The sequence below is a fragment of the Haemaphysalis longicornis genome, unplaced genomic scaffold (genome assembly GCF_048455015.1).
Source record: "Haemaphysalis longicornis isolate Haplotype H1 unplaced genomic scaffold, Haemaphysalis longicornis Haplotype H1 scaffold_10, whole genome shotgun sequence".
In the NCBI taxonomy this organism is placed as follows: Eukaryota; Metazoa; Arthropoda; class Arachnida; order Ixodida; family Ixodidae; genus Haemaphysalis; species Haemaphysalis longicornis.
The window spans coordinates 153,124,356-153,147,995 of NW_027526204.1; the positions used below are offsets into that span (position 1 = coordinate 153,124,356).

Below are 23,640 nucleotides of genomic sequence, written 5' to 3' on the forward strand. Positions count from 1 at the left end.
TAAACTGCGAGACAAGAAACTGTCTTGTCGACGTCTTGCAATATGAACGCAGGACTTCGATCTATAAGTGCTAGCTTGCTCAGTGGTCTTGGTGTTTTTTTTTTTTTTTTGTTCTGTTCCTTAGCAAGCAACCGGCCGCGAACAAACCCGAGTGGTGTACTATAAGGCGGTTTCCCGACAGCATCTACTACAAGATAATATTGGCTTGACCGGTGAGACATTCTGAACTATTTTAGTTAACAGATGTTTATTTTGGAAAGGAATGACTTACCACCCTGAAGAATAAATTATATGCTGCTTGTCAACAACGTCACGTATAAAATATTTACAGGGTAGGCACTATGAAGAGAAATTACGTTTTAAAGCGCAATTATTGTTAATCCAATACATGGGCAAGCGTCCTAAATTAGCGACATTGTGTCTACGATTAAAACCCAACTTGTTTTTATTTTATATGATCGAGAATTCAGCTATGTTTTGCCCGCTTTGACTAAGAGCACGGCTGTTGTTTTATCCCGTTGCTTCGTTGAAATCATGTGCCTGTTAAAGCTTAATTTTGTCACTCAAAATCACGCCAGTTCATCGTTGCTTGATGTGCTTTAATGTTACTACCGGGGAAAAAGGTTGGAAAAAAATTAGAAAACAACTCAGGCGTGTAATACAGCTGCCGACGGAAACGGCAAGTATGTCTCATTCTTCATGTACAGCGCTTAGTAACAGGGCGTAAGGAAGGAACGCAGACACAGCGCTGACAATTAACTGAAGGTTTCATTGGAAAAGGTGAACATATATACCATCAAAACAAACACAAGAATTGTCCTCGTCAAGTATTTCTCAGCCTGCATCGCCATCATCGACTAAACCTTGTTTCAAGGATTACGCTCGGGGTTAACCACAAAGGCCGACTACAAAGAAAAACACACACGTCGTATAGAGACTGGGGACTGACAATTTTACGACTGTGCAAAGACAACAGTGGGCAGTCTTTACGATAAGTTCGTGCGTGTTCTTCTTTCAAGTGCGTCTTTGTGTTTAACCCCATGCGTAATCCTTCAAACGATGTAGGACCACCAGCTTTTTCTTTCCAAGTCGGAAAATGCTTTCCCGTATACAACTCTGTGCACTCAGGACACTGCGTTAAAACTACAGCGTCTTTGAACACGGTACCCATCAAAACAAAATGGGGGGTCTTGGGCTCCGCCAAGCTGCAAACGGGCAGCTTTTCCCCTTTTCCTCCCTCTGTCTCTCCGAAGAGAAAACGAGAAAGATCTGGCTTGATGAGAACAATCCCTTAAGTTCATCGACCCCGCCCTCTCCTCTAACGCACCTCTAGGCTGCTTTGGTGTGCGAGAGCAGCGTGTAAGGCAGCGTGAGAGCGCGTCCTCCCCGAGTTGGGCGGGAAGGGGTAGCGACCCACCTGGCCTCCTCGATGGGGTGGTAGATGGTGAGCAATTTGGGGTGCTTGAAGCGGTCCAGCTGCCTCACGCTGAACCGGAGGATCTCGGTCACCGTCTCCTTGCGCTTGGGCTTGTGCAGCTTTTCGGCCACGCGCTTCTCGAACACGAACACCGACGCCTCCTGCAGCGCACGCACACGCCCTAATTAATGGACAGCGCCGCACTTACGGGCCCCGTCGCTCCGCTATATCGCGCTGGCTGATCGCTTTTGTAACCGCCGCGCCAGCAGCATTGCACGGGGTGAGCATTGCTGGCGAGAAGCGGGATGAGGGAAGGGATACAGCCCCTTCGGATGAAGACACGGCAGCCACAAATGCAGCACCACTATCCACAAATAGTCAACGCATTGATTTCAGCCTTAGTTTCCTGACCTGACTTCCACACTCTTTGGCTAAAAAACTACTCGATCGGAAAAAAATTAACATCGCTGGACGTGGGCTAACCCTTAAACACTTAACAATATGTTTGACACTCATAACACGTAGCTGATGGAAACATGGACGAATGGTGTGAAAAGAAACTGCCACGGCAGATCTGCACGGAGATAACGTTAATCTGCGCCGCAGGTCCCGGAACATACCCATTTTGTTGCGGCTTTTATACCCATGTCGGTGCCCATACCAACCGTTAGTGCATCAAGAAAAGAGTAAGCAATGCAAAGCCAACTCTGCATAGCAGAGTGCATGCGAAACTAATACATCACATATCTAGAATTGGGAGTCCCCCCCCCCCCGTCCCCCATTTGTGCGGCAATGATGTAATTGAATCTCGAAGTCCAGTCGTACACTTTCAATCCGCCGCGATAGGGGGGGCCGCAAAAAGGGGAAAAATGAAGGAAGCTCACATCCCCAGCTTTCTCGCTCAAAATTCCGACCTCTCAGGAACCTAGCGAAACAACTCCAGGAAAGTGATATTTGGCATCAACAAAGAAGCCAACGTGGAGATGAAAACTCTTCAAGAATGAATTTCATGATTCTAAATATTTGTTGTGTAATTGGCTGTCAAATCTTACTCCCCATGCATTTGTATGGGATAGTTTCCGTGGCCCAGGAGCTTAGTCGCGCGACGTGATAGACTTGAAGCTGTGCACAAAGCAAGTTTTGACCCTAAATATTAGCTGCGCGAAAATATTTTACATCTCGCTAAATAACTACAGAGTAATTACTGTTGAAATGACTGCCATGAGCGGGAAAGCTGCACATGCTAACGCGTAAGAGTTGAAGGTACCGCAGCTTTACGCGACTTTCCCGACCATCTTTTCCGCTGCCACAACGACTTCGTCTTTGTTGCTATAACGGCGAAGAGGCAAATCGAAGAAGCTGAACGAAAGAACGGAACGCGCACACTTAATCTAGGCGCCCGCAGGTGCAACGTGTACCCTATCACGGGTTGCGTGTCGAGCAGGGGGTGTAGTTCCTCTCCTCACAGTCACAGCCGACTGAGTGAGCCATCTGACTCTCGGGTACTAAACTCACGGTCGCAATGTCCAGAAGCTACATCGAGTATATTTTCGGTTTTTTTTGTTTTTTTGAGGCGGGGGGGAGGGGGTTTACTTGAAAGGGGAGCAGTAGGAAGAATTTGTTTAGGGGAGTTCGTGACGGCGGTTTAGGGTTGACTCATCAGTTGGTACGGCAGCGCGTAAACCGATTTTTGTTTTTTTTTCCGGATGTACAGGACCTTTTCTGCGCACTGTTATGCAAGTTCGGTTAATGCGTGCTTTGTTAGAACTTATGGTTTTTTTAAGTTGCATGCCAAGTGGTGTTTATGGGTATTTTCAAGAAATTGTTTTATCATTCCAATTTTTAAAAACCCTTTCTTCTATGCAATATCTGGCCGATGTAACCTGGAAAACATTGTATAAGGATGTATGTGACATACTCTTCCCAGTGCCACTGTATAGAACTCTATACAGAAATTGTCCACGACAAGACTTGTTAAAGCGAGTGAAGCGAATGGAGGTGTCACCTGGAGCAATGTCTCTCTTCTTCATATTGCACACTGGTACACTTTCAGTCGCGGCTTGGATGAGAGGGGGCTCGCAGTGCCATGGGGAACCGACTTATCCATTTGTAAACAACCCGAAACGATCGTTGTGCCGCAGCGTTCATTTGGGATGTCCTACAAAGGACAATCTGGAAAGATTTTCCCCTCAGCCCACACGGAATACGTTCTTTCTGCATCGATAGAGAAGACGGTGTGCCATTTGACAGTGTCATGTGGTTAGGCCTGCACGGCATTTGGCGTTAGCGCATAGCCTAGCTTCATTGTGGTGTGGACGCAAGAACAACAAGGCAGCATTTTCAAGAAAGTGTATCACAGTTCGTTGAAGTTCAGAGCGCGAAGAGCTCTCCGCCAGAGTGGTTGTCAAAAATGAGGCCTAACTACGCTTAGGGAATTTTAACAAATAACACCGGCCCTTGGTGGCATGGTGGCATTACTGTTGATTTTTTTTTTTCTTTTTATTGTTCTGAGCGCCACTGGAAACGACTACATCATTATAATGACGGACTCGCAAGCCGCCTGCCGCATCTTCTTGCTAGGTCGCTTAACACCCGCGGCCTTAAAAATTCTGCTAAGTGGGCGCCAGCTCCCGGTAATGCACATCATCTGGACACCCGGACACGAGTCCTTCGGGGGGAACGAGGCGGCACACGCCGCTGCCCGAGTTCGTTTCCACAGGGCCATTTCTCAAGAAGGCGAAGTCACGCAGCCCCTCCGCTCTCCCTAGCCCGCTATTCTTAATTTATACACGGACAACCTCGCCCATTACCGCCACGAACGACGACACTTCTTGCCACCACATCCCCATTTATTCAGGGCAGAGGCGACTGCCTTTGCCGACTTCAAACAAACTCCTATCCTTACCCCACCCTCTCCTACTCTACGTGTAATTTCTGTCCTCTATACCTGGCACCCTGTACCACATGGTATGGGAGCGTCAGAAAACCCCATCCCTTACCCCAAGTCCTCACCCAACGTACGAGAAGTGGGCGGGCCAGCTGGCCAGCTCCGACCTCTCGGTCCAGCGTGGACTGGTGGAGAGGGCTCGGGCAGCCAGCGCGTACAAGGCCTTCCCGGACTAGAGGAGGCCCCCCACCGGGCGGGCGGCCAACCATCAGCGCCTGAAGCTCGTCTAAATAAAGTTTATTCATCCACTCCTGATGTCTTGTGTTACTGTCGAAGACAGGCATTAAAGAAAAAAAGAATGGTCGTAGCCAAGTGGGTAAGGCGACTGACTCTAACTCCGTTGATTTACCAGACACAGGTTCGGTTCCTGCCGGTGCCGGTGACTTGTTTTCTTTACACTGTTATGATGAGTTATGTAAAACGCCGAAATTGCTGTTAGAAATAACGTGTGTTCGGTGGTCTCTTGACCTTGCCACATGCACGCACAACCTGTGCTCAGGCTGTTAAGCAACGCACGCGGTCTCCTGCTGCTAACCCTGGCACGTCTGAAGAGAAAATGGAAACCGGTGGTGCCGGCTCTGCTGGTGGGGGTCGATACGTAGACCTGACGTGGCACAGTCTGGCGCGTTACCGATGTGGCAATGGCAACTCCATCGGGACTTCAGCTGCTAAAAAGGGTCACGCGTCCGGCGCGCTGCATGATAGCGCGGAGAGTAATCGGTCAGACATTGGTTGCGGTGTCGTCGTGATTGAAATAATGGTCGCAGCATTAGTCATACATAGGCATTGTTCAGGCCGGTTGCTTGGGGGGAAGGGGGGGAGTCACGAAATTTGCGTAAAATACAGATGTTGGTGCTCTCGGTGTCGAAGTAGAATGGCTGCGTTGGAAGAAAGAAAGCACATAATTGATTATATTCATGCCAGAAAGTTATATCTAGACGTCCCCTCACGTGGTGCCGTAAGGGTCCTTAAATTAATGATGCAAGAAGGTTTTAGACATTGAGGAGTTGTATGGCACATGATTCAACTACTCCAAGGGGCGAAGGCTCCCGATAGAATAAGCTGTTATACGTTATCGGTTATATATTATCTATTATGTATTGTATAATGGTATATAGTTGCTTCGAAGAGTACATAATCTAGCGACAATGTAGAAAAGTCTGCGTGCGCCATTTTTAAAAGCAATATTACAAATCTGTGTTAATATTGTTCAGTTTCGTGTGGTGTTTTTCAGCCGACCCAAAACCCGCATATATATTTTATTTGAAGGTACGAGTTGCTTCTTTTCAATGCAATTATAATTGACCAAAATGTCGGAATCACCTATTTTTTGAAGTAACTGAGAAGTTAATTGCTGTTATTAACTGTTTGAGCCACAAAGTTTCCCCTCCCCCCCACCTCCCCCCCCCCCTGGTGGAGGAGGTGCGTGTTATTTTGGCTCCTCGTTTAGAAATCCCAGTTTGCATACAGGACCAGACCCACATCTTCTATCCGGTGGATTTTCCCTTTTCTCCGCAAACACGTTTGTTAGATAGAACCAGATAAATACCCGTCCTTCTTTAAAGAAAAAATGCACGTATCATCTCTCTGAGGTCCCACACCTACCTACAAGGGACAGAAAATGAACTAAAATGAAGACTCGCGCGAAACAGGAATAAAAAAGAGGGAAGAGTGTCGCAGGAGGGGGAGGGGGAGGGGGGGACAGCCAGACTAACATTGCGTTCAACAAAAGCAGCTTTGCGCTTGCTTCATAGCTCAAAGTGCTTTTGCCCAACTGCGTAAAGTCCGACAACAGCAGCAGGTCAAGCAAACACCGAGCGCGGAGTACTTGCTAAAAAATAGCAGCGAGTTCACATTTTTCACTGGACAAATCGCGCTTTGGAGGCGTTTGAGCAGCACTCGATGTGCTCCTTGCATTCCAGCAAAGACTTCTCGTGGTTCACTGAGCCGTTTGTCTTGCCTGTCGCCTTTGTCTCCGACGCTTGCAGGCCTCGACTGATAACCTGGCCAGAGAGACGTCTTTGTCGTTGTCCCTTTTTTCTCAATTGAAAGCTGATGACCCATGGCGCGTGATTTGTCAACGGACCGGCACAACTGAGTCGAAGCCACGGAAAAGCGCAGTGGAAAACGGAGCTGTGGCATGCGTAATGGAGGTTTTCGTGTTATTACTTGCGTAATCGCTTCTGCTTCTTGCTTCCTTCTGTTTCTCATTTTTCACTTCGAATGTGGTCAATCATCTGACAGGCTCCCGGAATGGTGAGTGAATGAAGCTGTGGACACAAAAGCTCTCTATCTGGCTCGAAGAATGTGACGATACCGTAATTGTTCTTAAAATAACGCGCAATTCGCTCATCGAGTGAACAAACGAAACTTATAACAAGGTGTCCTTTAAACACAAGTTAAACTAAGAACTTAGCTAATCGTGCCATGCGGGTATAAGCAGAGTTCTAACTGCTCTTACATTATCATAGATGAAACAAAAACACGCCTCACTGGTTTCTTCACTATGATTGTTCTCTTTTCCCAGCGCACAAAAATTTGAGTTTTTTCGAAAATCCCATTCCTTATACTTCGAATGTACCGTAGGGCTACTTTTCGTGACTTTCCGTACCCGACATTTTTCATTACTGATGACGCCATGCCCACAGGAAACACGCATATTCTGCCATCTTCCCTTGCCTCTACTTATAGTTGTGTTTTATTTGATCCTGAGCATAGAAGCGACCGTTTCCTATCTGCAGAAAAGTCAGCAGGGGACTGTAGTTTACATGTAGCGTACAAGTAAATGCGCTGATCCGCCGTCCTTCGATCTATCGCCTGGTACGTTACGCACACAAACACGACCGCCAAGACAGGAGGGCAAACTTTACCCGCCGTGTTTACGCAGGGGTCGTCAGTTCCTTCATCACAGCCGCAAAGCGCAAACATGCCTTTGTGCTCCAAAGCTCGCAAAGCGACTTTATACGGGCGTTGAAAAGGAGGGGGTCTGAAAAATAGCAAGTCGTAATTTTGTGGGTTTTTGTTGAAATTTTTCCTTTCATTTCTTTCCGCGCTCCTCAGCCGCTGCCGTTAGAAGATGCACGTGTTGCGGAGGGTAACATGTACTATTTACCCCTGCCAAAAAAGATGACAAAATTTTTTTTGCGTAAACAATTTTTTACGCGGCTTACTTTGTCGGTATGAACGGAATAGTACCGTCATTTATGGGGTTTAAAGCGTGATTCCCTAGGGGTGTACAAAGGAATGTGCACACTTTCTGCGCAGACCTGAAACGGAGAAAATATTTGCCACAAATGCAAACACATTTAAAGTAAGGGATATACAACGCAGCATTCTTAAGCAGCCTTATATCACCGTTGTTTAACCTCGGTGTACGTTGGCCGGCTTTTGGGAATTATTACTTGTAGCCTCATCCAAAGAAACGTTGAAAATGGTTCAGGCGCTTTGTGTTTTTGGAAAACAGTTTTTGGCATTGTCTCGGTATGTTTCTGGTGTTGACGCATCTCGCAGACCTTAAAAAAAAAGACAAATATTTCTTTTTTCAAGACCTATATAAACGTACAAAGCACTTGTATCTACCAGGCCGATGGGTAGCATGTAATTTTCTAGATTCATTTTTATGCGTATATTGTTTGTGGACGCTTCTAAGTGACGCCGATCACTGCAGGATTGCCATAAGCATTGCAGGCTGCATGTTTCAAAGGCAGCAGAAATACTGGGGGAAGCTTCTTTTCGCCCAAGAGTTGCAAACTTCGTGAAAAGGAAAATTGCCCGTTAATCATGCCTCCACTTTCGCAGTTTTCCCGCGCGGTTAGATTCCTCGATAACTTTCGGAAACTTTCTTAGCTTTAATAAAGCGGTGCTGGATAGTTCAACACTTACGGGACTTCGGCGCGATGTTTCACGTCAAGAAAGGAAAACAAACAGCGCACCGGCACCTCTGCCGTGTGGAGTATGTTTCGCCTGCTGCCTTCGTTAAAACAGAACGGGAAAAGGAAAACGTGGCCAAGCTTCTTCACGGGGGAAGATGCTGTAAAAACACCGACGCCGACGACGACCCGAGCAACACGGTGCGCGCACTCCGATCGACGATGGAGCGAAAAGGAAAACTCATTAAACGCGCTCCCGGCGCTCCAACCTGTGTTTTCCTCCGCTCCGCCATTCCCGTTCTGTTGCGCTTCGGCGTCTCCCTCCCTTTTCTTCACTCGTTTCTCCACGCGGGGAGTTTGGCACCGTTCGTTCGGCAGCTTGCAAATTCGATAATTTCGCCCGCCGCGCTCCCCCTTCACCAGACACGCCCGCGCTGTTATGCCAACAGTGCACACCGCTGGGGGACCGTGAGGAAGCCGAGCTTTTGTTAAGGAGAATACGCGGCGCGGGGCGGCTCTTCTTTGGCAGCCTGCGCGCCCGATTTCCCTACGAGTGCATTGTCAACGCCACGCAGACCAGAAAGCGTCCGCATGGAGCTTTCTACGTACAACCCTTGACAGAGCCGATAGCTGATCTGGATAAAAGACATCAATAACCTCGCTAGCTTATATACAATAGATTGCTGACAACACGCCAGCTGAAGCTTCTTGGGAAGGTGCAGATCAGGCTTGGGCTAATCTACAAGGCGTGAAGCTCCGCACTACGTTGAAGTCCCTAACGTTTTTCGCCACTCCCCTCGGGACTTTATCTTGACGCGAGGCTCCAGCAGAACGACTTTTCTTTACCGCCGCTTATCGCCCATGGTGATCGATACCGCACGCATACTTTATCTTGGAAGTCTCTCGAGTGTGGCAGCACCGGCTTCTTGGGTAGTAATTAGAGGTGACAAGTGTTCGTAGGAAAACTTGATAGGGAGCATCGAAGTTCATGGTTGCTTCTACGCGACTATGTTAAAGTGCGCTTAGAGCTAGACCGAAAAGTTCCTTCGCATCGCTGGGCTGCTGCGTTTTCAGGAAATATTTCTGACGAATGAGATTAGGCTCAAGACTAATTTAGGGATTATTACGGGGCCTTCGTAGTCTCCAGTCCCGCTCTTCTCACCAGGTTACAAGCCAGTTGAAATTATTGCTTGCGCCGCAAGATTTCGAGGGAGCGGGTTCAAAGCAGAGGCTTCTAGGGCTCATGCAGACACGACTAACTTGTCGCGGCGTGCCCCTTCACGGCTGTAAAAAGGGGATCGAAATGTCGTAAGCTGACGTGCGTCATTTCAGAACGTCGCATTACAAAAGTTCGTAAGTGTTGTGCAATTTCTTGGGGAGAAGTTTTCATGGACATTAAAATATTACTTTTGTGCGTTATATCATTCTTAGGACTTCTTTGTGCAGTTCGTTCAGAGGGGAATAACTCCGGGGCTACTTGAACGAACATTGAACGAATTGAATTAATTATGGCACAATATTTACACAGTCGATTAAAATTATTTATTGTTGAGTTAGTATTTAAAGTAAACGCTTGGTTTCGGCAAAATGTCGCATTTATGGAAAGGTTTCATTAAGCGACTGGAAGGGGCACCGCTTGTTTCAAATTGGCGAGTGTGAACCAACACTTATCAAGTAACTATTAGAGCGTAAATTATGCTTCTCCTCTAGAAAGTTTAAGAGCTTTTATAAGGTTAGATATTCCCTCAGGGCAGATTGCAATATCAGGCATTTCGATAGGGGGAGGGTCCAGTGGTGTGATGGCAACAGTGTTACAGGCAGAGGAAAATACAGAAGAAAAGTGATAGTTCAAGGCGTGGCGCATTGGTTTGTGTCGCTGCAGCATCCTACAAATACCTCTGAGTTCATCTATCACCATCCCTATCATGGAAATTACACATACAAACCATTTGCTCAGACGCCGCGCGCACGCTCGGCTACCTACGCCGGAATCTAAAATTTGCATCTCCAGAGATTAAAAAACTAGCCTACCTAACGTTCGTACGACTAAAACTGGAATATGCATCCTCAATTTGGCATCCCTCACAGGCATACCTCACACACAAGTTAGAAGCCATACAGAATCGTGCCTGCTGCTTTATCTGCTCACAGTACTCCACTAACACCAGCATCACTGCACTAAAGCAATCTTTGAACCTGCATTCGCTTGAGTCACGCCGGATCATATCACGCCTCTGCCTTCCTCATGCCTTTTATTATCACCCGAAATCCAGACACCCTCTCTTAAAACCGCCACACCGAACCTCGTCCCGTATCAGCCACAGCAACGCCATAGCACGGCTAACCAGCCGTACTTCATCAATGCTCAACTCATTCTTCCCTCAAGCAATCACCCTCTGGAACCATTTGCCGATGCAATAGCCTCATGCGCAGACCGCAAATTATTCGGCGGAAAATTGCTCAACCATGTTACATAATACGTGCCTATCAAATGTGCCTCATGTGTTTTCTTTCTTTTTACTGCTGCAGTTTTGCAGCAGCAGTTTTGCAGTACTTTTTTGCAGTTTTGAACTGTATTTTTTTTACTGTAACTTTGTATTTGCTGCTATTATTGCTGTACCTTTGTAATTTGTTCTTTTTCTCTCTTCTTTGTTGCCTTCTAATCTTTTTTCTTTTTCATAACGCTGTGCCATACGTTTCTGCACGCCACCCCTTATGTAATGCCCTCAGGGCCCTTAAGGTGGAAATAAATGAAATGAAATGAAATGATTCAAGAACTTTGAGCTGATGCTGGTGCGGGGGCCTAATTGTTATGCTGAGGAGCTGGAGATAGTTCTTCGATGGTGACGGCGGTGCTGTAGTGAGCTCCAAGGAAGCGGAGGGAGAAAGCTGCCCTGCTCGGTTGGAACTCGGGCGCTGCACTTGCACGAAAAACAGAAGTAAGCGTTTTGCGTGATCAAGCGGTGGCGCAACCTAGCGTGCAGTTTTGCTGAACCCCATGCAAGGGCGCAGGAAGCCTTTAGCGAGTGCGCATTTGCAGCCTTTTCTCCCGGGGAGGTGGTGCGCAGAGCCATTGTATCCATCGCGCTCCGAGCTTTTTACAAGCGCTGCCCGTATCACAGTCTCCACAGCGGCGCTGTCTCCAGGAATGCATGTGTGGAGGTCACTGGCACATTTTTCAGCCCAGAAAAACCTTTTGCACTGCGGAGAGGAGCTTAGAAAGTGGGGAATACACTAGTAAGAACCTTCCTTAACGTTGAAAAACGACTACCAAGCACTGGGCGATGCCAGTGGTGTCGCGGCAGATGGGCTACTTGTTTTATTAATTCAACAGTTTTTCCCTGCATGATTTTTCTCTACCGCAAAAAAAAAAAAAAAAAAAAAACTTTGTGTGGAACATTGCGGATTCAGGGTCGCAACTCTGTATCATAACTAGAGACCGGAACTATAGGCACGAAAAATTACGGTTTTAGGCGCCTATAATAGGCACTGAAAAGTGTCATTTAGGCATTTATAGACACCAAATATTGTTGTTTAGGCACATATAGGCCCAATTCGTATTTACTTGAGCAGCATATTGTGCTACAAATGTCTGACTTGCAGTAAAAACTGCGGACAAGTATAGTAGAGTGGGAAAGTAATTTTACTTTATTCGTGAAAATAAGTCACACAAGAGTTGCTATTTTAACAGATTTACGTGAAATGCAGGGTGATTCGACAACAAAAGAAAATCTTAAAAGCAATGGCAAGCCACACCCATTGCAATTATTTGCGACTGAAGTTGTACCTCATTTCGGTCGATAATTGTGTGCGAAAAAAAACAACACTCAACGATCACTGAAGTTGGAAGAGGGTGCTTGTTTTTAGGGACGCTTCATGACCTGAAATATCATTATGTTTGGTGCTCAGGACCTTCGGCAGCTGTTTTAGCACAGGGAATCCAGGAATGTTATGTCAGACAGAATGGCCGATTGTCAGACAGGAATGGCTCTATCAGGAAAAAGTCTTTGGTGATTGTGGCGGGTAAGTCCTGGACCTCCGAAATCAGCTCAGGATTCTAAGTCAGAGCGTCGCCCACGCTCTCAGCTGCGGAAATGCTTTTTGCTAAGAGTGTGAAATAAGCACACAAATGTGGCAAGTAACGTTCATGTGTGCCGTGATGTAAACAATTTCGGCTGCAATGCTTTTGTCGTTTGCGGTGCTGTTAGTAGCACCGGCGAGTGTATTTGTAGCAGATTTCCACCCTTAGCCGAGTTTTTAAGTCGTAGCAATGGGCTGTGGTGGAAGAGGGTCAATCGGTAACTGCTGCTTGAAGACAAAACTGCAAATCGAAGAAAGATCTTAACTGCAGGTATGTACAGAGTAGAAGGACCTGCTCAGCCATTTACAGCACCGTTGAATCCCATAGATTCATCAGTGCCGTGGTTTTTATTGCGTTAGCAATGGATGGGGCATACGGGCAGAAGTTCTCGCCGTTGGTCCGCGGACACAGCGCGTCAGAAGGACACTAAAGAAAACAGCGCGTGTGGACAACGGTGACGTCGGTGAGGTTGTCTGCGGTTGGCTGCGTACGGGCCTCTGGCGGTTTGGTCGATGTGGCGAGGTCTAGGTGGCGGTAGCTTGTGCACGGTTTGCGTTTCTGGGCTTGTTTGGCACGGCTCGCGGAATTTTTTAATTTTTTTTTTCATACGGGGTGCGACAAACACTTCGTTGCGGGCCTCTGAAGCGAAAACAGTGCAGACCACCGACTCAAAAAACCAAAAAAAGCATATATAACACAAAAAAGGCATTTTAGGGGCTAAAAAGCCCATATCAGCTTATATAGTCAAAATAGGCGCTAAAAAGCCCATATAGCCAATATAGGCATTATAGGCACAATAAAGTATCGCTTAAAATGCTCCCCTTCCCTTAGTTCATGCTTATATGTTAAATAGGCTTGATACGGACTCAAGGAAAAAATAGGCATTTTGCCTAAAGTTCCGGTCTCTAATCATAACACTACATCAAAGCTCGCTTAGTTCCTCTAATTCAAAGCTGGCCTAATTTGTAAGGGTAGAGGCTTGTCACGCTCAGCGCATAGTGAGTTCTCCCGGCCTAAAGACGACTGCGCTGTTGATGTTCTTTTTGGTTTAGAGCAAAGCATCTTAGGGGCTAGGGCTGACGGCGTCTCCTGTTTTATTCTCGTGTAGTCACGGTATTAAAGCACCGGGACACTCGTTTTCCAACGCCTCACACTAGAACGTAATGCGTGCTAAAAGAACACACCGGTACGCGGGTTTTCGAACGCCTCGCACTAGAATGTTTCATCTCCGTGGGCAAAAACGCGCACTAAAAGTACACACCGGGACACTCGTTTTCCAACGGCTCGCGCTAGAACACGTCGTGCTCCAAGGACACGAGACTTGTACAGCAAAGCTGTGTAGCTCTAGCTGAACTCGGCCCGATACGACTTGGAAGCCCAGGAGCCTCATCAACATCAGGAGCATTAGGACGAGGGATAAGAACCTAAGAAATACACCCGCCGCGGTGGCTCAGTGGCTAAGGCGTTGCGCTGCTGAGCACGAGGTCGCGGGTTCGATTCCCGGCCGCGGCGGCCGCTTTTCTGATGGAGGCGAAAAGCAAAAACGCCCGTGTGTACGAGATTTCGGCGCACGATAAAGATCCCCAGGTGGTCAAAATTAATCCGGAGCCCTCCACTACGGCGCGCCTCATCGCCTGCGTTGCGTCGGCGCGTTAAACCCCACAATCAATCAATCAATCAACCTAAGAAATACATTATGCATATTGACTGGGATTAGCTACTCGATTGCTGATTGCATATAAGAAATGTACATATGCATCTAGTTGAAACAAAATCGTCTTCTGTCTCGCATTGCCGAATAGCAGCGATTTTGCTGGGGGAAACACCGGCGCACACTGCATGCTTCGTCCCTCCCCAGGTTTCACGTTAGTGGAGATGGCCCGTGATTTTTTGTTCGCTTCTCCCATGTTACGGTTTTGTGCCACAAGCGATCGCTTGAACGCTTATTGCATGAGTGTTGGGCTTTGGCCACGTGCCAATAAAAATGTGTCCATTTACGTGTGACGTTTGCTCATCTCTCGGATGCATCAATGTCGTAGACGCATCAGATGGCACCGATGTAAAGTGCACGACCATCGCAGTTCTACGCAAGTGCACGGCATAGCACAAACTGCTTTGTTAAGTGCGAAGCACTTTATGGGCCCGACTTGTCGTCGCACAAGCTGGACCGGGGTCACGGAATCTAGCCACCGCAGTCACGAGCGCCACGCACCCAGACAGAGGCTTCAAAGAGATCCCCGCTTCCCCTGGTCGGGTATGAACATAGGTCCTCGCGTTACGAAGCCAATGTAATTGACATTGCGCTACACAGGCACGCGTTACTCATATGCAAAGTGTTGGGCCGTTGGGACCTTTGAGCTGAGCACTTGCCCCGGAGGCTTCCATGGCTGAACCGCAAGTAAGTAAACAATGCTATAAAGCACGAAAAAGTCATGAATTAACCCATCAATCACATAAAATAATTAAAACTCACTTCACTGTTTTTTAGAAAACTTTTCAGGGGCTGCGGCGGCCTGTCTTGAACCCTTTCAATATCAACGCCAGCTAATACTGAAAGTAGTCAAGAGAGAGAGTTGTAGCTTCTCTGGGGAATCACTGCCCCGCCAATGGCTCCTTTTACGTTGAGTGGAACTGCTTTAATTTTTTGGGATCATCTCCCACGAAACTGTGCAGCAGGTGCGCAAAAGAAAAAGTGCGACACAAAAGATGGAGAATTACCAGCCCTTCCTAAAGAAAGTTGGTAGAAGCGGGAGAGCTAAAAGTGCGCCCAACCTCCGCGGAGAGTGCGTCGGAGACCCAAATCGCAAACGTAGAACAAACCCACGCGACGATTTTTCTTGCGCTAAGTCAACGCATCTACGAATGATCCAAATGTATACGGATACGTGGTTTATGAGATAAATGTATCCTACTGTACTCCTCCGTCATGATCGATGCGTGTATGGTCTTGTCTGGAACAGTTCCTCTTTCGCGATTTTCAAGTAACCGTTTTGACACAATGGGAGCCCGGTTTCGCGCACGCGCCATGTGTGTACAGAGACCTGATTAGAGCTTTTCGGTCGGCCATCCGGTGTATGGGGAGATGCATTAGTTTTTTCGGCAGCACGTCATTGGTCCCACTAACAAGGCTTTCGCCTTAAAAGAGGAAGAAAGACATGATAGCTTAAGCGAACTGCTGCTGATGTGGACTGGATCCCGTGAGTAACCATTGAGGAACGTCTAGAACAATGTTGGCCTTCCTGAAGGTGGGGACAAGATTCTGATGAACCTACGAAATGTCTTCCTTGCTCCTGTTTCTCATTCCCCCTCTTTCGTTTACTCTCGAGTAAACGTTTTTCCACCCATCCATCCATCCATCGATTAAAATTAAAAGCGCCATAACCAAGAAGTATGACGTCTTGACGCGCACCGCATCAGGGCCATCGAATCGAACAAACACCGCGCGTAGCTTTCATGCGTAGACACGACGCTGGGAGAAGGCAATAAACAAGCACTATTTTGGCATACGATAAGGATAACTTCGTTTACGCTCGTCGTGCTAGAAAAATGCTTGCAGGGAAGACAAGTGAAATACAAAACACTCACCATGCTCGACAAAAACAATTCCACACAAAAGAGAAATTGTTCGGGATTACAGCAACTACTTTCGTGAACTAAAGCGTGAGAATATCGGTTCCACCATCTTTGGCACCCAATTCGAATATTCTAGAGGCATTGTGGAGACCAGTTGCTTGCACCATTAGGTCGCCGTCTAATGGGTGGCCCGTTACGACTAGGCAGAAAGAGAAGGTTGCTTATTGAAAAAGCAGAAAGTTCTGTGAGTGTTTAAAATCGCCCACATGCTTCTAGGCTGAGGGTTGGGGATGTAGAAAAAAAGAGCTTTAGAAGCAGGTAGGCAGGAATTTCAAACGCGGCTATTCGTCGAGGGGACAGAGCCCGGTGGCAGCTCACACAAGTTTACATAATATACCGTGTCCCGCTGGTGGACATCGAATAGCCGCCTGAAACCTGCACGGCGTGCCCCTTTCCAGCCCGTTGGACATTTATTCTGTGTGTGGTCCGAATAAGAAGTGCGTCCAGTAAAATTCGGCGTCATGCAAATTGCTCGCAGAAGTCTTCTCGGCCCTGTTTTTTTCCTCCGTTATCTCTTTCTCCCTTCCCTGTCAGTTTCTCCCGTAGCTTTTTACCGTGCAGCGATCGTTCTCGGGCATTTTTCTACCGGCTGAGAGACACTCGTTGGCAATGCATTTAAGGCCGCTGATTTTTTCGTGTGCTTCTCTACCTTGTTCGCTCCTCTTGGCAATATTTCTTCAGCCGCATTCTTGCGTTTTATTTCCGACCCTTGGTTGACGCCCGTTTCCTTTCCTTCCTTCCTTCTTCTTTCTTTCTTTTCTTATCGTGTTGCGAAGCTGCAGTCAGCCCGGGGCCGCGGACCCGCGCTCCCCGGGCGGTCAGTTCATCTCCGAAGTTCGATCACGTCCGAACATCTCCATCCGCTTAGCCAGCAGATGTGAGGAGCCTGCGCGGTGACAGGAACGGAACAGTGCGAGCTTGAGTCCGCACCTTCTAGATAAACGGAAAGCCAGCACTACGGACTCTTTTTTTTTTTTTTTTCACCGAGATTTCTCGGCGCCGGTGATTGCCTCTTCGTGCGTACTTATTGTAAGGGCCGCTCTTTCTTCCTTTGGCTAGGAAGCTCGGAACCACTCTTCACAGGCCATCGCACAATTAAAAGCTGCAGAGGCATTTCATCCACAGCCGGCTCGCCGAGCGCAGAGATGGTGCTGCCGAGAACGCCTGAGGTGCTCCGAGCTATAGTGAAAACGATTGGAGCTCCTTCCTTCTTTCCCTCCTGTTGCCCATTTCCTTGGGCTTGCGTCCGGTCGGCCGTTGACGCTGCTGTCACGTGCTACTACGTAAGCATCGCGCGTGACAGCTCTTCCGAACGGGAAATTTCGGCGTGGCCGTTCTCCTTCTCAGTGAGTTGACTCATTGCTTTTTGCTACATCGTAGCGCTTGTGCGTGGGCGCTGACACGAAGCGCTGTTATTACTTCTCGTATGGCTGGAACTTTGCTTCTGCTAGTAATGTGTTCAGGTGTAGATTGCCTCTCACCGAGGACCCAGCATTGTGGCCAAGTGACTCAGATTTTTCTCCCGTATGTTGCAACTTGTGTAGCGCAGCCAGCGAGCACGTTAGTTATTTTGCGTTCTGCGTCCAAAAAATTCCCCCGCATTTCCCCGAGGGGGAGAATGTGAAAGTGCGAATGCACGGTTGTCGGCCCGCTTGCGGCGCTTGCGCTCGGCCCCCGCAGCCCACCGCCTCGCTGCCTTCTCTTCCATCTCTTCCATCGGGTTTGTAGTATCACGTGTACACCACGCAGTTATCAAGCCGCTATAACGCCGCTGAGTCGCCAACGCACGCCGCTGACGACGTAGTTTGAATGCGTTAAAGATATAAGGCACGTCTAACACTGATATCACCGTCGCGGCCGTGGCTTGGTCGGTAGCGCGTCGCGCTGCGGCCCGCAAAGTCCTCGGATCGAAACCTGGCGCCGGATGCTGTTTTTTCTTTAAAGAGCACTGCGGACGCCGCCGCCGACGCCGGCGGTGGATGGTTTGGGGTCGCTTATAAAGAGCATTCGCTCTTAATACATTTGGCTGTGGATTCATTCTCACCTCCCGAAATGAGAGAAAGAGAAAATACTCACTTAGGAAAGAGTGTTTGAGATTCGGCTTAACCGTTGTATTTGGAGTTTAAAGACTGCGATTCACTTTGGACATCAAAGCCTCACCCCATCTGTCACACGCTGTCGGTGGATAATCCGCTATTCTCCAGGCATACGCCCCGAGAGGTGACAACCACGATTAATAAGGAGAATATTACAAAAGGAGAGAGCGAAAAAATATGTATTGTTATTTGTGACAAATAAATACCTCATACACGAATCCTCTCGTCAGGAATCCAACGTGTAAATTTCAAAGATGAGCTCAGCGCGAGTTTTTAATGATTGCTTTTCGCGTATTCATATATTTAGTTAGTAACATAAATAAGATAAATATAGAAATTTCATTTATGAGAGTGATGAATTAGTTCAGCAGAATTGTGCACACATTTTGAGTGTCTAAATAGCGTTGGTAATAATTGCTGGGAGAATTTAAGCGTGCATTAAAGTGTGCGTACAAATATAAGTTAAATAGGAAATTTATTAACAATTTTGCTCTACTTAGCACAATCTGAGTTACTATGTCCTAATATCTCGACAACAATGTTTATCCCCCTTTTCGTACCACTGATCGAGGCATCCCGATAACCGACATTGACGTCACTCTTGAAGGTGTTTTAAACCTTGTTTTGAATCTTGATTCCAAAAAAATGTGCAGGGCCAGATGATATAGAGAACCTTTTCTCATCCGTTACTCGCACTGGACGTCTAGGTATCTCACAGTAATTTTTCGAAAATCACTCAGTTCTGGAATAGTAACATCCAGTTCTCCCGTTTTATAAATCTGGTGATATACAGAGCAGCGGTAATTAAAGACCTATTTCGTTAACCTCCTATTCATGCAAAATTCTAGAGCATATAGAAAGCATTATCTTGAAAGTAATGAACTCTTTTCCAGCACGCGACATGGTTTCAGGCGCGGTTTCAGCGCACTAACCTAATTAGGCGAATTTTTCTCATGATACATGCCATAGTTTAGACGGGGGTACCAAGGTTGACGCCATATTCATCGACTTTTCTAAAGCGTTTGTGATGTATCACATCCCAAGCTGTTGCTAAAATTAAACGCTATTCTTAAAAATCCGCAACTAATTGGTTGGATATCTAGCTTCCTTAGGCAACGCACACTGTCGGTATCATTCAGCAAAGTATCCTCGTCCATAGTAGAGGTTTCATCAGGGGTTCCACAGGGGTCAGTGCTGGGCCATTTGCTTTTTCTCCTCTACATTAATGACTTGCCTATTCACTGTAAATCCAAGATTCGGTTTTACGCGGGCGATTCTATATCATATTCGAAGATTTCCTCGTTTCAAGATCACTTACATTTGCAAGGATCGTTTTCAGATTTTTGTTCATCGTCGGAAACATGGCAAATGAAAATTAACTTTCGTAAAAGCGTGACAACAAGGTCAACAAATAGTACACCTCCTTCCGTTTTCTGCTACACATTTAACGCACAATCATTTGATACCGTAGATGAATACAAATACCTTGGAGTTACGTTTATGTCAAATTTGTTTTGGTCAAAGTATATCAATTCTATCACAAACAAGGCAGTGAAAAGAACTGGCTACCTTCGACGCACGCTGGCTGAAGCACCCAGGGAAACAAAGCTGATCGCTTACAAGCCGCTAATACGCCCCATGCTTGAATACACTTTGCCAGTTTGGAACCCGTATAAGCATTGCGAAATAAATCATATTGAATCGGTACAAAAGAAAGCCGTTCGCTTTATCTCTCATCGCCTTGATTCAGAATTGTCACCCACTAATGCGCTTCATTTGTTCGGGCTAACATCTCTAGCTGTGGGTCGCAATACCGAATCACTGTAGTTTTCGTTATGGTATTATCAACTCGCACTGTCACCTTCCTGATAATGAATACGTCATTCTCGCTGAACCGACCACTACGTGTAGTTGTCACTCCCTCAACGTTACCCCGTATTTTGCCCGCACTAATATTTTCAAATACAGTATATTTCCCCATACTATATAAAAATAAAATCTTCTCCCCGGATCAACCCGCTTTCTACCTTTTGATGAATTTGTGTACGAAATTGAGAGTCATTGAATATTATCACATAACACTGTTTCTGAGCTTAGCTTGTTTTTACCTTGTGCATTTTACTTGACCAACTCCTGCAATAGCCCGCTTGCGCTGCACTATGTAAAATAAATAACATAAATAAAATAAAGTCTAGTATTTGGGAGATCGCACAGAGGAATCTTTTGTGTGCTGTCCTGATAAAAACTACACGTTCTTCTCCTTTTTTCTTTTATAGTAAATAGAACTGACTAGCAGACGATGCCAGTACGCCCAGAAGCACAACAGTGATTCGGCGCAGATTTGCGTTCTTGAAAAAAAATTACGTTGTTGAAAAAAATAGTTTTACACATTTCTCTGATCAACAGTTCATGCACGTGGGGTTCCTAAACGTTGTGCGTTCAGGAAAATGGATGTGGCTCGCGTTATTTGCCCGTTTTTTTTAAATGTAGCGCGTGGGAGCACATTCAAGTAACGCCGAATTTTGAAAGCTCCAAGCCGCCCGCAGCGTTCCGTTGTAACGAGCAGAGCTTGTTAGCAGCCCGATGACGGCGGCCTCTTAAAAAGGATTCTAGACATATGGCAGCAGGAACATCATGCCGGAAAAACACCGCGAGAGCACTGTAATATCAGCGGTAAGAAAGGATATGGATAAATGAACGAGAAGTACTAAAGAAGGGCGACAAAAAGTACAAAGATAACAGTATTGAGGCGAAAAAATCGAAACCTAGGATGAGGAGAGACGTGCTGCGGACGGCGGAGTTTCACATGGCCGCTTCCTGTCATCGACCGTCGCAATTAGGCGAACGACGTGTCACGGGGAGAAGCACGACGTCTGATTAGAAGACGGCTGACAGACCTCAGGCCGCTGCTCCGGTCAGGCCGCTCTCGACGCGAACGGAAGCCACGGCTCAGCGGGCAAGAGACAGGCAATCACACAGCAGTCACAGCGGGCAAAGCTTACGAGGAATACTTTGTTTCGGCGCTATACTGGTGCGTACTGACGTATTAGACTCCCCGTAAATTATTTCCTTGTTATATGTATTTGTTTATTCATTTACTTATCGATCGCAGATAAATTCCACCCACAGCGACTTTATCCTTTCTTTTCCAGCCGCGTCCTTGCCACGGAGCATTGATGTTGACTTTTTATCTGCATGACTACACGGGGCTACGCGAAAGACAAGAACGTGTCTGTTACCCGTGTATTGCATTATTTGAATCAGCGAACATTCTTTGCTTTGTATCTTTTGATAACTTCTTTTTTATCGCATTATAGTGCCAGCCCTAAAAGGAAGCATTTTTCACATGCGTCAATTAAGCGTTTCCAAGCGTATCTCCAGCGTCAGCTAGTGACGCGAAGTTGCGGATTTTCCGGGCGTCGGCGAGAACAAAATCTGCGAACTACTTGTCCTGTCCGCGTGGTTTCTTGGACGCCGTCATTTCGGCGCGGCAATCAAATTAACGCAAGTCACAAAAACTGGTAAAAAATACTCGCGATTGGTTTAGGCGTAGTTTACACCTAGGTTTGCTAACGAGTTTGGTGCTGCGCCTCACCTTGGTAGATTCAGCGCCTTTGTCTCAGCAACTTTTCACTTTTTATTGGTGAAAAAACTACGAACATGCATATGTAATGCTCGCCTATGGAAACGACTAATGCGGTAGGCAACAACGTGAATGAGACCGAAACGTTCAAGATATTCGCAGCCTAGAACATTTTGAGATGAACAATGTTCTCCGCTCAAGTGAGCGTATAATGCATTCACACGATAGCCAAATCAACATACAAATGCTCTGAATCTCAATTAAAAGAATTAAAATGAGTTAGAGGGTTAAAGTGCAGTAAACGTCGGGCCTCTCAAGGACACGATATCTGTGCTGGAAATTTTGGGCAATGTCGAGTTTTTTAGGGGGAAGAGGGGAGTGTTCACTGCTGCTTCAGGGCGGAGGGGAAGAATGGCAGTTTGCATAAACTACTGCTTCATAGGCTATAAATACTTTAAGTTAGTTTAGTGGGGGTATACTGTCTACCCTCCGTAAGAAAAGTGTAGCGGTAAGTGGGGATACCAGGGGTCCTATTAAGGAAGTGGAGAAATGTTTTTAAGAAGTGCAACCGAGCCCCAACAAACTGATGATGGACAAGTTGAGGTATGCAGAAGTGCCAACTCATTTTGTTATGCCAAATACTGCTTCAAATTACATGAATACTACCTAATAAAATGCAGATTGGTTTACCGGCGCTGGGGAACGCTTGCAGCGTAAAGGCGGAAAGGGGGCAGGGAGGGGTGTAGAAAGGACGAAAGAATACTAGGAGGAGATGGGCAAGAAGACGTAAATGCGTAATAAACTGATTCCACTGTGCTTTACCATAATGTAGCAGCGCACCAGAATCACTAACGAGGCTTCTTGATGTCTTGTGACACCAATGCACATAACTCGGTGCATGTTGGAGACACATTGAAACCTGTTGCATGCCCGAGATGCGACAATGCCGTGAAAAAAAAATCATCACGACGTCAATAGAAGCAAACAAAGTCGCGGGTGCATGGTCGACGTGGCGGCGACGCTTATGCGGGATTTCTACTATTCATTATAATAATTTCACGTACTATCTTGTATGTCGCGGACAAAAATCTCCGATGCACGCGTATCCAACCAATGGAAAGGGGAAACCGGTGGAACCATAGAGCAGCGGCGAATACGGGGCAGAAACGACTGCAAAAGTAACGACGTTCGATTTTTCGAAACGCCATTGCATGCAATCAGGCAGGAGCAAGAAGCGGAGACTAAAATATAGAGGGAAAAGAGGCGCGATAGGCGCGGAACGAGCACGAGTGGTCGGAACGAGCCATCCCCGGAATAGCGTCGGTTGGCCTGCCGACCAGCACAGTGTCTCGAGCGGTGGCAGCTGACCTTCTAATTGGCTGAGCGTGTACACGTTAGCCGCCCCCTAATGAGCGCCCCGTGCAGCTTGTTTTCAAAGGGGGTTATTAGCATCGGCGCCATAAGAGGGGCTCACTCACTCGGCAGGACCCCCTCCTCACTGGGGAGCTTTTATTTCTTTCCCGGGCCTTCGTGCTTCTTCTTCCCCCTCACACTCAGCTTCCGCCGAGACTTCTTTTGTTACGAGTGGTTCTGTGCCCTCGGATCCATGAATGCGGCGGTACGCTCGAATAACCCACTTTGTCGCGGTGAGAAAGATATCCTCCTTTCTGCCTATACGTTTGTTGCGAGCCTTTCCATGGTGATTTCTTTCGTGCCAGTTTTTGTTCTGGCGTTGCAAAGGCGTTTCTATTTCAATTGAGCTTTGATAAAGAGCGCGCAACAGGGTTATTTTGTTGCCTGCGAGAGACGTAATACAATTCTTCCGCTGTAGTAAGGCCGGTGGGAGAGTGTAGAGAAGCCCGAAAACGTACCCAACGCAGGCGAGCAACAGCACGGCGTGATCATTCTAAATCCCAAACCACGTGTCCCGTAAAACGGAAAGATTTTCTGAGTGTTCTTGAAATTGCTACTTCAGTTTGCGACTGTATTAGCGAGTCCAAAAGTTTTCCATAAC

At 47.0% G+C, this 23,640-nt stretch overlaps 1 protein-coding gene across 1 annotated transcript in view; it reads right to left on the reverse strand.

Annotated features, from left to right (window-relative positions):
* Bma (SCY1-like protein bma) overlaps positions 1–23,640 on the reverse strand; it is a 158,593-nt gene that overhangs the window by 97,130 nt on the left and 37,823 nt on the right. The window contains exon 4 of the mRNA XM_077691753.1: positions 1,418–1,578. Coding sequence (XP_077547879.1) covers positions 1,418–1,578 — 161 coding nt within the window. The remainder of the gene's footprint in view (positions 1–1,417; positions 1,579–23,640) is intronic.